At 41.3% G+C, this 14,285-nt stretch overlaps 2 protein-coding genes and 1 long non-coding RNA gene across 3 annotated transcripts; 1 reads left to right on the plus strand and 2 right to left on the minus strand.

Moving 5' to 3' along the window:
• Positions 1 to 1,182: 1,182 nt before the first annotated feature.
• On the minus strand, positions 1,183 to 9,179 carry clcn7 (chloride channel 7). Its single transcript, XM_037256333.1, has 25 exons — positions 8,271 to 9,179; positions 7,532 to 7,606; positions 7,085 to 7,150; positions 6,916 to 6,981; positions 6,675 to 6,807; positions 6,473 to 6,582; positions 6,319 to 6,399; positions 6,179 to 6,241; positions 5,986 to 6,069; positions 5,797 to 5,890; positions 5,543 to 5,607; positions 5,353 to 5,469; positions 5,224 to 5,278; positions 5,068 to 5,128; positions 4,563 to 4,704; positions 4,266 to 4,359; positions 4,017 to 4,189; positions 3,906 to 3,957; positions 3,686 to 3,813; positions 3,496 to 3,581; positions 3,275 to 3,410; positions 3,135 to 3,194; positions 2,898 to 3,074; positions 2,738 to 2,818; positions 1,183 to 2,301 (listed from the first exon to the last, which is right to left on the minus strand). Exons 1-25 carry the CDS (start codon positions 8,382 to 8,384, stop codon positions 2,215 to 2,217), a joined length of 2,400 nt encoding a protein of 799 aa, XP_037112228.1. The 5' UTR covers positions 8,385 to 9,179; the 3' UTR covers positions 1,183 to 2,214.
• LOC119125651 lies at positions 7,682 to 8,264 on the minus strand. Its single transcript, XR_005098509.1, has 2 exons — positions 8,071 to 8,264; positions 7,682 to 8,003 (listed from the first exon to the last, which is right to left on the minus strand). It is a non-coding gene; the product is annotated as an uncharacterized LOC119125651 (long non-coding RNA).
• A 98-nt stretch (positions 9,180 to 9,277) lies between the features above and the next one.
• Positions 9,278 to 12,380, plus strand: slc2a6 (solute carrier family 2 member 6). The gene is made up of 9 exons (XM_037256334.1): positions 9,278 to 9,344; positions 9,423 to 9,489; positions 9,607 to 9,878; positions 9,987 to 10,083; positions 10,234 to 10,333; positions 10,554 to 10,747; positions 10,857 to 11,032; positions 11,141 to 11,424; positions 11,488 to 12,380. Exons 2-9 carry the CDS (start codon positions 9,445 to 9,447, stop codon positions 11,823 to 11,825), a joined length of 1,506 nt encoding a protein of 501 aa, XP_037112229.1. The 5' UTR covers positions 9,278 to 9,344; positions 9,423 to 9,444; the 3' UTR covers positions 11,826 to 12,380.
• The last annotated feature ends 1,905 nt before the right edge of the window (positions 12,381 to 14,285 follow it).

The raw sequence follows: 14,285 nt of genomic DNA on the forward strand, positions 1-14,285 counted from the left end.
GTCTGTTTTAAAGCGAGCCGAGCATAAAGCTATTATATTCCTATTGCTTTATGGAAATATAAATCAAAGGCGGTAGTGGTCCCAGGTGGGGGGCCCATCTATAAAAATGTGTGGCTGAACCCCGCCGCCTGGATGGTGTCATAAAGAGTGTGTCAGTGGAAAGGACTCTGGGGCTTTAACTGTGCATTATCACAATTTTCTTCGTCAAACGGGACAAAACTGTTTAAGTACCAACGCGGGGCGAAACCCGCCATTGCTTGTATCAAGAAAATAAAACAAACTGAACTGTATATATTCATTTTCTATAGCGCTTGGCATTATAAGTCTCATGCTTGACCTGGAGAGAAGGATTACAAATAGTAAATTCAGCGTGTTAGTATTAACAAAATAGCACCAAAAATAAAAAGCTGAATTAGAATTCCCGCTGGGAATTGATTAATTTAGTGGTCTATTACTCACAAAATTAGCACAAATGACCAAAATTATCCAAAGCACAGGGAAGGCAAAAAATGGGCAAAAAGAGGGAAAATGTGAGAGGTCAAGTTTGTATTGCTTTCAGTTTGACCAATTTGCTGTCACAACAGCAAGGATTTATTTAACAGTAATCAAGAAAATGTTCCATTTTATTTTCTTCAATTACAATTATTTACATATCTGTTCATAAGCATGAATTTGGTTCTTAAAAAAATGACGTATGACCCTACTCAAGTTTGAACGTGCAAATAGTTTGGCTATTTGTCGCCATCTAGTGGCGACTCTGGTTAGAGACAAAGTGAGAAGCGTCACACTTACCACGCCTTGTGAGCATCACGTTGAACGTCAGTTTACCACACAAGCGCCTTCATGCTCCAGAGCATGAAGCTTCCAAAATGTCTGTTTACATTTGCAAACAGCACATGATAATACAATGTGTATTATTAATACTTATAGTCATCAACCAAAGTTGCATTGATCTTAAGTAGTTGCGTCAATATCATGTTGTAGAACAGTCTCATCCACGGACCACATGAGACTCGTTGCACACTGTGTTATCTGGAAGAAGCAATTAAAGTGCAATGTGGTCATAAAGGGATAGTCTGGAGCTACACCCAGGAAGGTTGTGATGTTTAAAGGCCGTGAAAAAGAAAAAAAAAAAAAAAGCTCCCACAGCTGCCTGAATTGATACAAGTGTTGTGCGTGAAATATATTCACAATATATCATTTATTTTATGAATTAATTCAATTGTTATAAAATAGAACACGGGCTTTATTTTCTACATGGAGAACTGTACAACACAAAAACAAAAGAAAGCGTAAAAATAAAGAGTGTAACAGTGACTAAACGGGATAAAAATCCCAAAATATGAATTTTTGTATTCCACATGATATCAATAGATAGGGTTAGAATCTTTGCTTACATTCGTTTTGAGCTTCCCATGTCACACTTTTTTTTTTTCAGTAGTAGCCACAGTGCAAACATTTTTTTGATGATAAAAATGTATATCCCATTGTAAAGTTGATTTTTTTTTTTTCCTCTCCCCCAGACAGTAAATGTTGAAAAATAGAGAAACGGATAAATAGAGGAAGGAGGGCGTACCTGATTTCTAGCAAAGACAGAAAAGGGGCAAATCATCTGCTACTTCACTTTTCTTTAAAAAAACATACTGGACAGGTTGTGCGGGAAAGCCATGTCTTCTGTTTTCCTCATGCATATTCTGTTAAAACTAAAACAAAGAATAAATAACACAATTCTCTCAGTGCAAAACAACAGAACATTGTGAACGCGGAGGAAAAACATGAAATTAACGACTACTTTTTAGTACCGTTTTACCTTTCAATTGCAACATCTAAAATTAATGTAGTGCACAAAAGCATTCAACTCTAATTGGTTTGCATTACAACAACTTCATCGCCACCTGTCAAGATATGTCTTGATTATGACGATTTCCCGTGAAACAAATGTTATTGGACCAGAACTAGAAAATACAAACAAGGTGGTTTGGGACAGATGACAACAACAAAGCGCATGTATCGAGGAAGTTACAGTATGATTTTCACATAGAGTGGAGGAAAGACAAACTGGGCTCTTTGGTGAAGGAGCCCCTGCCTGGAGATGTGTTTGGTTGTCATGGTAATCCTCCTTGACCATCACATTAGGCACTTGTCATCGTCGGGCTACGGCAAAGTTCTATGGCACTGTTTTTGCATGCGTGTGTATGAGTGTGTTTGTGTACACTATGTCTGGGCCAGCTGAAGTTCCTCCAGTCCATGTTTGCCCAGGTGATATCGAGCCAAGTCTTTCCTGGTCACCAGTCCAACCACCTGCAGAGTGAAGAGAACAAGCAGTTGAGGCAGTGCCACGGATGCATTTAGCAAGGAGGGGGGGGGGGGGGGATACAAACCACCAAGGCCAAACAATAATGCCAGAGGACAGTAAATTCCTCCCTCTTAGTCTCTTAGTTTAGTGGCTGGTGTAAAACTTTAGATGCTTGTAAAAATATTCTCCTATGTAAAAAAATAAAATAAAAAATTGCTGAATAGTAAATGTGAAACTGTGGTTAAATCGACAGGATAGTGTCATATTATCATCCAATAGGTGGCAGTAAAGCGCTTTATGGTGTGAGTGACAACTGCTAAAAAAATTGAAGAATAATATATATATTTTTTTCTTTTGTAACATGTACCATGCAGACTAACACAAATAAAAATGGAATCTTAGATTTTGTGCTTGAAACTGGAGACAATTGTCCATGCTTACCCTGTTCTCATCATCCACCACAACCAGGTGCCTCAGGCCCAGCGCTCTGACCAGCTTGAACACGCGAGGAAGAGATGTTTCCTGCAAACAAATCATCACTGTCAAAATGACCACTACATCCACTTATACCAACAAACAGCTGAGCGTTCTTGTGTATTACCTGTGGAACGGTGTAGGGCGTTGGGTTCATGAACTCCGAAAGGTCCAGCATACACTCTCGCTCATCTTGAGAGACGTGGATGCTTTGGATAGGGGGGAAGCGCGGGTAGGCATCTCTGAAGTCCTTCAGTTGGAGCTTCCTCTGGGTCAGCCGCGACCGAGCCAGCTCCACAAACACCTGCGAGCAAAGAGCGAGGGGGGTCTAGCGACGGTCAAATGCGTTCCTCCTTCCACTCACCTTGTGCTTGAGGAGAACGATGAGCTGTGAGCGAAGGATGAGTCCGCAGAGCTTTGCTGGCTGAACGGAAGAGAAGAAGTCAAATGAAAAGCTCGCAGTCAGATTGGAAATATTTGGATGATGAGTCACAAGCGACTAACCTCTTCGCCGGATTCACCTTGCAGCACCACCACGGGGAAACCATTGTGATTGGTCGATGTGTTGCTCAGGATGTCCACGATGGTTCCCACCTTTTCTACCTTGTTCAGGCAGGTGACGGGAGAACTCATCACTTCCCTGAAAAATATTTGACAAAAGTTAGGGGAGATTATTTAGCACTGGTGAACTTATGCTTTTCTCCAGTATAGTAAGAGAATGTTACCGAGCTGTTAGCCAGTGTGAGGTGGCAGGAGCTTCCCAATGCAGGAAGGGAATGCTCTGCAGCTTAATGTGGATGTCATACAAACCCTGACGGAAAAAGACGGAATATTCCATTATCTGTGTGATTTCATTTTAACGCTATACAACAGAAGCCAAAATGACTTGAAAACAATGCTAATATTATTGCGTACCTCCACAAAGTAGTCTCCAACAATCTTAGCCGTCATCAAGACTAGCATGATGGGAAGTCCATACGTGACGTTTCCCGTGGCCTCCACCATGATGACGGTCAAACTGAGAGTCATTCTCACAATGCCGCCTGCACGCACAACACACGATTATTATTTCACATTGGACACCAGTGTAAATCCAGCGAAGAGCTGGCGTCCATTAGAAGTTAAATCAACTCACCTAACTGAGCTGCGGCTCCGATCAAGGCATATTTACCAGGATCAGCCCAGATCTGAACACACACGTGACTGTTAGAATCCAGGTATTTGTGCAAGTTCTTTCCAGACATACCGATCCGGTGGCCGAGATGGCGGATAGCGAAATTCCGCACAGCCTTCCCCAGGCGGCTCCGATAAGCAGAGATGGGATGAAGACTCCAGCGGACACGGTGAGGCCGTACGTCCAACAAGCCAGGAAGAAGTATGTGAGAGTGAACAAGCCCAACGTGAGAGGATTGTAAGATCCTGTAAAGGAGAGATGGGAATAACCAACAGGCTTTTTTTTTTTTTCCCTTCTGCTTGTGGAATCACAAATATTTACCCGGCTGGTTGTGGAAAAGGCTCCGGACACTTCTCTCTGGAGTGTTGAAGAAGGCTGTTGCCATGGCGTTATATTCCCCATCGGCACAGAACAGCTGCAAAGACAAGAAAAGAAAAGCTTCATTTCTGAGTAGTATTTGGGATGGAACATTGGATCAAGGACACATATGTGTGCTTACTTCCTCATAGGCTGGCACGAAACAAGACGGACTAAAAAGGGAAGCTGACGCATATGCAATACTTATTTTTCAAGTCTTTATATGTCCCTAAAATTGTGTGTGTGTGTGTGTGTGTGTACCTGCAGAGGATACTCCTCCGCGTGTTCGGGATCAAGAGGTTGACAGTCGTCGGAGAAGTAAATCATGGTGAACGCCACTATCGCCGTCACGGCAGCTACCAACATGGCCTCCATCACTTGTAGACAAGGTCGATGGACGTACCTGACACGCACGCAACATCATGTTGTGGTTTTAGTAAAGAATATTTTCACGCTCATCCGTCATCACCAGCAAAATATTTCGATGACAAACGTGTTTTTAAAACCAAAGTAGGTGTATGCTGACTTCTATTTAACGTGAGTTTGAATGATTGGTCCGACGAGAACGGAGAAAATATTCAAAGTTCTCTCACACCTCTCAAAGCAATCATACCTGTTTCGACACTGTGACTATTTTTACACTTTAGTCACATGACACCCGATGATGCTTGCGCACATATTTTGTATTATTTCTGGCAGACACAAAAGACATATGACACTTTGGCGGTGACGAATGCAATACTGTTCGCCCTTGGCCAGCCTTCACCTTATCCTGAAGATAGTCAGCCAGTAGTTGAGAACGTTGAACAGAGCTCCTAGAAGTCCACCTGCATTGGGAAAATGAGTTTTTTTTTCTTTGCACTCCACATAGCAATCAAACTGATTGTTGAGAGGATGCATGCAGAAATAATATTTTTTTTACCGATAGCACCCATGGCAATGAATAAGGGAATTTCATAGAGGTAATAGGCCACGCTCTGAGAAAACAAAATGTTATGGTGTCATTCATACAGATTTGACATTGGGCTTAAAAAAACATTTAGGTGCTTACCTCGTTCTCAAATCGTCCAAAGTTGATGAGACCGGGGTTGGAAAGGTCACCCGGGTTTTTGTGGTAGATGCTGAGGAAGAAGTTCAGGGTGAAGGTGGAGATCATGGATGCAAAAAACTGCGGATGAAAAGGAAAGGTCAAAAAGGTCAGTTACTGTTACTACTAGGAAATCCTGATCTCTGTGACTTACTATCCTCCATGTGAGCATCTGGTTCCAGAAAGAAGCACCTTCTTCAAGGGAGAAAAGCACGCCACCTGTTGACCCCAAAAAAATGTATCTGCGATTTTGACATATCGAAATGGTGTAATTTCTTAATAGGCACACGCCTTTGCGTTGAACCTTCTACCAGGCTCGTTATGGTTTAACTGTGGCTCTACCGGTTCTCACTAAACTCCTTGCGGCTGTTTAATATTGCCCAACTCCATTTTGATGTTGATTTTTACCAACTGGGGCTCCAAAAGCAGCCGAGACTCCAGCGGCAGCTCCGGCAGAAACAAAATCTCGTTTTTCCGTGTCTCTGCGGAAGTATTCGAAGATCTGCAAACAGGCACCAAAATATTTTCACCGCGCACTATAATTAAAACAAAAAAAGGATGGGCATGGTGTTACAATAACACACACCAAACACTGACCTTAAAGTCTCTTTTTAAGGAGGTGCTCCTGCCCTGAGACACTCCTGCAGCTACAACTGCACCAGAATGAATCATAGGACCTTCCTAAAAAAAAAAGGTCGGGCATTGCCATATAGCCAACGAAATACAAAAAAAAAATTAACATTGAAATAAAATGTCTCGTATTTAGATAAGGATTTTAAATGTTTCTTACCTTTCCAACAGCGAGTCCACCCACGACTGAGCAAATAACACCACACACTTTCACCACTAGTGTCTGACAAAGAACACACAATATTTAATCATGCAATTTGTGCTTTCTATTAATTAGTTATCCCAAGTATGTGTCGCTACCTTGAGTCGAACCACTCTAGGAACCTTGACTCCATTTAGGTAACACTTTATTTGCGGGATACCACTTCCTGCTGCAATAGGCTTCAAATAGTAGATGGAAAAGGGACTGATGAGTAGTGATCATTTTTTCACTAATTTTTAATCTTGCTCTTACCTCAAAAAAGGCAACAATGATTGCTCCCACCATGACAAAGGCGGAGTTTAAGACAGCCCAGAGGATGAGAGAAAGCGACAGTCCGCCCACCTCTGTAAACCTCTCAATATCTACGAAGGTCAACGGTCAAGGAAAGATGTTGAGAAGTGCCTCTCATCATGTTTACCTATCAACTGAGTTTATTGAAATGTATCAAGGATACTTTCTTTGACAACTTGGTATTTGAATCCAGCCAGCTGCTCCACCACAATATCAATAAAACAAGCAATGAGGCCCGTCAGGAAGCCGATCAGGCCGCAGACCACCCAGCGACTGATCTCCAAACAGCGAAAACCCTAAAACAATGAGGTAGGAAAAGGAATGTAACCTTTATTCACTAGAAATAAGCATAAGTGAATATATTTGATTGTGCATGTGTGTGTGTGTGACACCAACCCACTCACCAGATAACTCATGCGCCTCTCCTCCTCCAAAAACAGCTGGTTCTCAATGTTATCGTAGTCAAGACTCTAAACATACCGAGAAATAAAAAATAAAAAAGTTGTAACCTTTTTGCACAAGCAAATTAATCTTACGGATGATGATTGCAAAGTTTTTCCAAGAGAATTTTACCTCAAATTTGAGTGATAGTAACTTCTCATTATGAGGGATTTCTTTGGGATGACCTCGATGGGACTCCTGCAAGAGGGGGAAAAAAAAAAGATTAGATTGATGAGAGAAGCATGACGTTAGTAAAAAAAATCACATGAATCTATTATCTGCAGTATCTTCAGGGAAACAATTGTGATGGTGTCAAGCCTCAGGACAGTCATGTGACCCGCAGATGGGTTCTTGTATATTTACAGTTACAACTTTTCAACCTTGATTGAATTTCTATAAACAAGGCAAATTTTATGCTACTTTGATAGATTTCGTATGTTCCATTCACAAAATAGGAACGTCCCCATACTACGTTTCTATTTAATATATTGAGGGAACGGATGTATAACATTACGTGACGCCATAAAAAGAGTGGGAGAGACATCACCCTTAAGGAAGTATCCCAAAGTGACACTTTACCTCATCTGATGTGACCTCCTCTTCTAAATCCACATTACTGAGTCTTCCTATTTGAAATACAGAACCTCCTCCAGGCTACAGAGCATGAACACAAAGAAGAAATACATTTGTCAATGAGTGCTTTGTGAATATAAACATCATGAGGACTGCATTTTCTTCTGTACTGGTCCTTTATTACTGCCTTTAATAACACTGTGAAATTATTTATTTAGCTGCAGTAATGAAGCAGAGTCTAAATGACAGTGGAAAATACAAAATACTGAAATAAGAATGAGTTGCGTGCGTTTCCACCTTGAGTGAGGACAAAGTGTGACATGAATAGTTCTGGTGGAAGTACGGCTCATTTTCCAGTGTTGCGACGTAAATGGAACAGCTGACTTACAATGACGGTAGCAGATGAATAAATAAATTTACTGTCGACAATTAATCAACTAATTCAATGAAAGATTAATTTCAGTAATGCTCTCAACTCCTCCGATTGTACAATTTTATTTTTTTTACAGCAAAACTTTTTTTAACCGGACAAAATTGTTTGACACTGTCAATACCACGTTTTTCTTCAATTAACTTGGAGGATAAAAAAAGGAGAAACAAACAACATGCACCGATATGACGAACATTTGGTTTGCAGATACTATATCTTGGCAAACATTATTTGCAGTATTTTTACGATTATTCATTAAGAAAACATGTACTTCAATCAGCTGTTAGCTTAGCATGCTAGCTTCGCAGTACGGACCTCTCTGGAATGTTGACGTTTCTCGGCGCCGTTCAGCAGCGGCGTCGCTTCCCCCATGGCACCGGACTCATCAGTTCGGCTGGACCACGACACTTTCTTCGTAATGTTAGCCATGGCGGGCGCTGGAACCTCCAACAATTACGGTGTTACTTTACAAATTGAAATAAACGAATAAATTGAGCCATCTTTAACCTTAGTTGCCCGAGACCATCATTCCCGTGACTCGTGACGCTTTTGTAAGGGTCGCGTGCTGGACCAAAAATGTCCGTTATTCGCAATGAATGATGGGTATTGTAGTTTTAAGCTAACATGCCCACACAGGAGGTGATAAACAACTGTTGTCACTGAGTATGTTACGAATAACCATAGACATGCCATTTAAAAACACTTTCCTTATGGATGAAGAAATTAAATAATTAAAACTCATGTTTTGTGGAATTTAATAATCCTCTTAATGCACTTTTTAATGTGGACAGTAATAATAGGCATGTTCCAACTCTTATGAGACTCATCTTAAGCAATTTACAGCAAATCTATTCAACATATTGAAGCAAGCGTAGGCCACTCAGATAAACAACTATTCACACTCACATTCAAACCTATGGGCAATTTAACCTTACATGGATGTTTTTGGAATATGGGTCGAAAAGCATTCTCAATCTATGCAGCAAGGGGAGAGGATTGAAACTCTTTACAGTATTTTGTGACTATAGCAACTGTACTTTTTGTCTCCTGACTCAACAAGGGAACTTATCTTCTGCTTTCATTTTCATTTTGAGTGCCATCATCAACAATTCCCACATTCCTGCACAAACTCTTGTTTGTCTATAGAAAAAGAAAGAAAGAAATGACAGATGGGACAACAGTCAGTAAACCTAAAGGACAAAAGGATTTACACTGAGTCGGATTTTGATGACCGAGTAATTTTCACCACCAGAAATATTCCAGTTGGTCATTTACAAAAGTCTAGTGGCGATCCACTTCCCACTTTCAATTTCATGCTGGCTGCTTTACCAGCAGCCAGGATGTTCATTTCTTCAAACGGGACATTCCTGCACCACACATCCTTCACAGGTTCCTTTTTTTGTAAGCATGACTGATTTGAAAGAAAAAAAACAGACTATCTTGGCCACTTTGTCATTTTTCTTGAAGGCTACTGCAGTCCTGTGCTGATATGGATGAAGAAAGACCTCTACTCCACTCAAGTGAGGCACCTACGGTAAGAGATACAAAACTTACCCCTACTAAAAATACAACTACTTTTACTGTAGTACATTTCAAGAAGTTTGAATTTCGGACACATTTTAATTCATTTAATCGCCGCTCTCCAATCCAGTTCAACAAATTCAAACTGCTCCTGGCTGTTTTTGCGGCCGTATTGGGGAATTTCAATTTTGGCTACTCCCTGGTCTACCCGTCTCCCGTCCTGCCAGTGCTCCAGGGTCCTGATGCGGACCCCCGGCTAAGGATGGACACCTCCCAGGCAGCCTGGTTCGGCTCAGTCTACATGCTGGGAGTGGCCTTCGGCGGGTTCGGAGCTATGCTGCTCAATGACCTGATTGGCAGAAAGCTGAGCATTATGGTGTCAGCCGTCCCTTCTGCTATTGGGTCAGATATTAAATTATATTTTAAAAGATAGTAAATTGTTGCTGCAAGATTGAATACATTTGTTGGTCGTCATGGCAACTGATTTCATTCTGAATGTGTGCATTTCAGTTACCTGTTGTTGGGAGGGGCTGTGGAATTGTGGATGCTCCACTTTGGCCGCTTCCTCACAGGTGTCGCCGGAGGGGTCACAGCGGCTTCCATTCCTGTGGGTTGCCATGGTTACATTTTTTTTATCCCTTTATGATAAAACATTTGCTTTTTTTCCCCCGTTTCTTAATAATGATGGAATGTATTTTGTGGACAGAAAAAACTTCAATAAAAGGTCATTCTTTACATTTTTTTGCTTTTTTTCCAGGTTTACATTTCAGAGATCTCGCACAAATCATTGAGAGGAGCTCTGGGAACCTGCCCTCAGGTTACTGCGGTGTTCGGAGCGCTGGCGCTATACGCTTTAGGTTGACGTTTACATTAATCACTATGAATGAATGAATTTATATTGTTTCAAACATGTAAACTATGGGATATTTGTTTTTTGGCTAGAATTTGAGGGTGAACCTAAAATGCACTAGAACCTGCAGGTCAACTTAATTTGACCTTTTGAGAACTTTTGAATGCAGATTTGGCACACCTTGCTGTTCTCTCACTTTAGCATATGTCTGATGATATGATGTACAGGTCTGGTGTTACCGTGGCGATGGCTTGCAGTGGTAGGATGCATCCCGGCATTGCTGATGGTAGTGCTGCTCGTCTTCATGCCCTACTCCCCCAGAAGGCTCCTCTCCCTGGGCAGAGAGGAGCAGGCCGAGCGGGCCCTCCACTGGCTGAGAGGAGCCGACTATGACATACAGAGCGAGCTTGATGCCATCAAGGTGAGAAGAACACTATGAAGAAGTTAGAACTTGACCAGAATAAAGTTGGACTGGGTCACAGTGTATGATAGCAACTCGCAGATTCTCACGACGTGCTTTTTCATTTCAGCACAGCATCAGTCTGCAGAAACGGGTCACATGCTCCCAGCTGACCAAGCCCGTCTACTACCGGCCCATCCTCATCTCCGTCGTGATGCGTTTCCTGCAGCAGCTGACTGGCATCAGCCCCGTTCTTGTCTACTTGGAGCCCATCTTTTCTCAGAGCAATGTCTCACTGGAGCCCAGGTGTGAAATGCCGCCCGACTTGTTCGCTCATTGCGCAACACGTATCATTATCGTTAATTGCTGACAATTTTTGACATAATTAGTCACTGTCTCTGTTCGCTGTGTCAGATACGATGCGGCAATCGTCGGATTGGTTCGCCTTGTTTCTGTCAGCTTGGCAGCCATTTTGATGGACAAGGCAGGGCGCAAAGCTCTGCTGTACACCTCCAGCTCTCTGATGTTCTTATCCATGCTGACTCTGACCATGATTTCCCACGACACACCAAAACCACCGGGGCCCGCCCCTCCCAACTTCACTGCAATGATGGAGCGCAACCTCCACCATGACGCCGCTCAGCTGGCGAGCAATCAAACAGTTGTTCCACTTATCAGCGTCGTCGTATTTATATTTGGTGAGTGATGAAAAAAATCTCCTATTGAAAGCCATCTATGCAAGCCTTTTGTTTGTCTCCTAGGATACGCCATGGGATGGGGCCCAATCACGTGGCTGCTCATGTCAGAGGTGTTGCCTCTGGCCGTCAGGGGCGTGGCCTCGGGTTTGTGCGTGGCTGCCAGCTGGTTGACGGCCTTCGCGCTCACAGACGCCTTCACTCACCTGGCAGACACTTACGGTCTATACGTGCCGTACTGTTTTTTCACTGTGGTGTGCGTCCTGTGTCTGCTCTTCACCGCCTTGTGCGTCCCAGAGACCCGAGGAAGATCTCTGGAAGAAATCGAGAACTATTTCAGGACACGCCGATTTACTGATCATGATCACCCCGATGCACAGTCTACACAAACAGCTGATGAGTGAAGATTGGACATTTTTGTGTGGCATGTTCTCCCACTGTTCTTTATGTGATGAATAATAAAGCTTTGTTAGATTTTTTTGCATGATATGTTATGCTGACATTTTCGAGGGCCTTTGGAGATGCGTAAAAAAAATGAAAATGGCCTCTGATTACAGAAAAGAAGAGAAAGAAAGGATCAATATTTGACTGTACTCTACTTGAAAAAAAATGGAATGCAATGCTTTGTGGATTACACGCATACCGAAAGACATTTGAAACATTGTAAATTATTTGCATAATGACATCCAGCAGGTTCGCCAATCTCGAGAACAAATATGTTGGCACCTGTCGTTTTGATTTACCGCAGACAGGTCACGTGGGGTCAGATGGTCACAGGCTTGCGTGGCGGATGCATGTACAGTATTCCTGTGTGTGTGTGTGTGTCTCTGTTTAATGAAATGAGTGACATTTTGGCTGTTTTTGACTAATTAAAAAAAAAAAAGTTCTCTTGTACAAAAGCTGAAATGATACTTGATGAAAATTAATGACAGTGGAAATGAATAAAAACAAAAAAACAGGAATGGCTCGTCAAACTCCAGATATAATTACAAAAATGCATTACACAAAGGTGACACATTTTATTGACGCATTTTGATTCTTCTGACGTCATGACTTTGATGCTTGCAAAATATACAGAGTACACAAGGTAGCACATGATTTTGCTCGAACAAAGAAAATTATGAATAATAATGTTGAAAAGTTTAAATTAGTGGACATTCACAATCAAGTCGCCTTAGCAGAAGTGTTTATGCGAGTCTTTTGGAAGAGTGTACTTCTCTCCACTCAGAGTTTATATACCTGCTGAGTCAGAGTCTATTTTTCGCATTCGTGACTCCACCCACCTTGTGTGTGTGTCCCTAATTTACTGCCTTCTCGCCACCGCTGTCCGAGGGACATTCGACTAAAATTCTGTAAGCAGCAACATGTTCTAGTGCATCTTTATGCACAGAATTAACACATTTTGTAACCTTTGTAAATAAATCTTATTTGTTGAATAATTTGGAGTGGAACTATATTAATTGTGTAGATCTAATAAAAAAAAAAAAAAAAAGCATCAAAATATGATGAAGTCTTTCCACCTTCCTGCTCTGACAACACTTTTGGCAAAGTATAAAAACTGTATTGGCTCATTAAAGTTTGTAAAACAATTTTAATGAGATCAAACACGCCACAATATATTTAATATTGTGCTAATATGATTCACTGAATCATACTAGAATATTTTAACAGGAGGTCATATTTTTTTGCCTACACTGATAAAAATAAATACTTAAACACTGTTCTGAAAAGTGCAAGTCAAAATTGAATATCTTAATTTTAGATACAACTCTAGATTGTGTCGGTTAGTAAATATTTTTTTTTTTTTTTTTATAAATAGTTGCGCCCAGAGTTATCTTTTTGTTTTAATCGCTATGTCATCTCATTCACCAAACCGAGTCCGACCTAAACAAGCCATCTGCCTCCACAGCTTTTGAATCCAGATTAACATCAAAATATTTGGTGTAAACAGTTTCACTCATTTCTCATAAATATTGTCCTCAGGCACTTCTTGAGTCTGGATGTGAGGTTAAATTAAAAGTAAGCTTGCATCATTTTATTTATTGATTGATTGATCGATTTTTTACATTTATTTATTTATTTACCTTTTATTTATTTAATTTACTATTTATTTTGTAATTTATTTTCAGGTTTTTATTTACTGGATTTTTTTTTTGCAAGCATGTTATGAACCCCCAAGAAAAAAAAAATGGAAAGGTCAACCTGCATGTGTATTTCAACACTTGACAATGCAACAATAATATAATGTACAATGTTGTGAGGATGTCTCTACTGCTTGGAATGTCGCTCATCAGGCCCGTCGAAACAGACACGCACATACCACCACCACCTCACCCATTTGACATCATGCGCAGGCAACACCCTCTCACACCTTTCCCTACATGGCTTACTTGTGTGTTTTTTTTCCTGCAGCTAATCAAATTTAGCAAATAAACATAACATGACTAAAAATATCAACACCCCGGTGAAAGCTCCAGGCTTGAGTTTGCAGCGCTTATAAAATTCCAAAACAGGAATAAAAAGGTGGCTCGGTTCTGTACATGCTGATCCGATGACAAATGGTTGCAAAAATGCGGTGGAACAGGCGTGCAATCCGAACACGTATTTGGAGGAGAGATGCTATGACAGACGCACGGCAAAACGAAGCCCGGGGAAAGTCACAGAGCGACATCACAATAAATGCATTTGTTGAAGAACCTTTACAAGAATGTGTCGAGAAATGCAGTATTGGAGAGGGGAACCTGTCACATGTATATCGAGTTTTACAGGCTACGAGCGTCTTTAGCGACGTGTAGAAGATGAGTCATTGGTAACTTTTGACATTCCTCGCAGTGTTGCTGCAGGTCAAAATCTTTCCCAGGTAA

This window comes from Syngnathus acus, chromosome 8 (genome assembly GCF_901709675.1).
Source record: "Syngnathus acus chromosome 8, fSynAcu1.2, whole genome shotgun sequence".
NCBI lineage: Eukaryota > Metazoa > Chordata > Actinopteri > Syngnathiformes > Syngnathidae > Syngnathus > Syngnathus acus.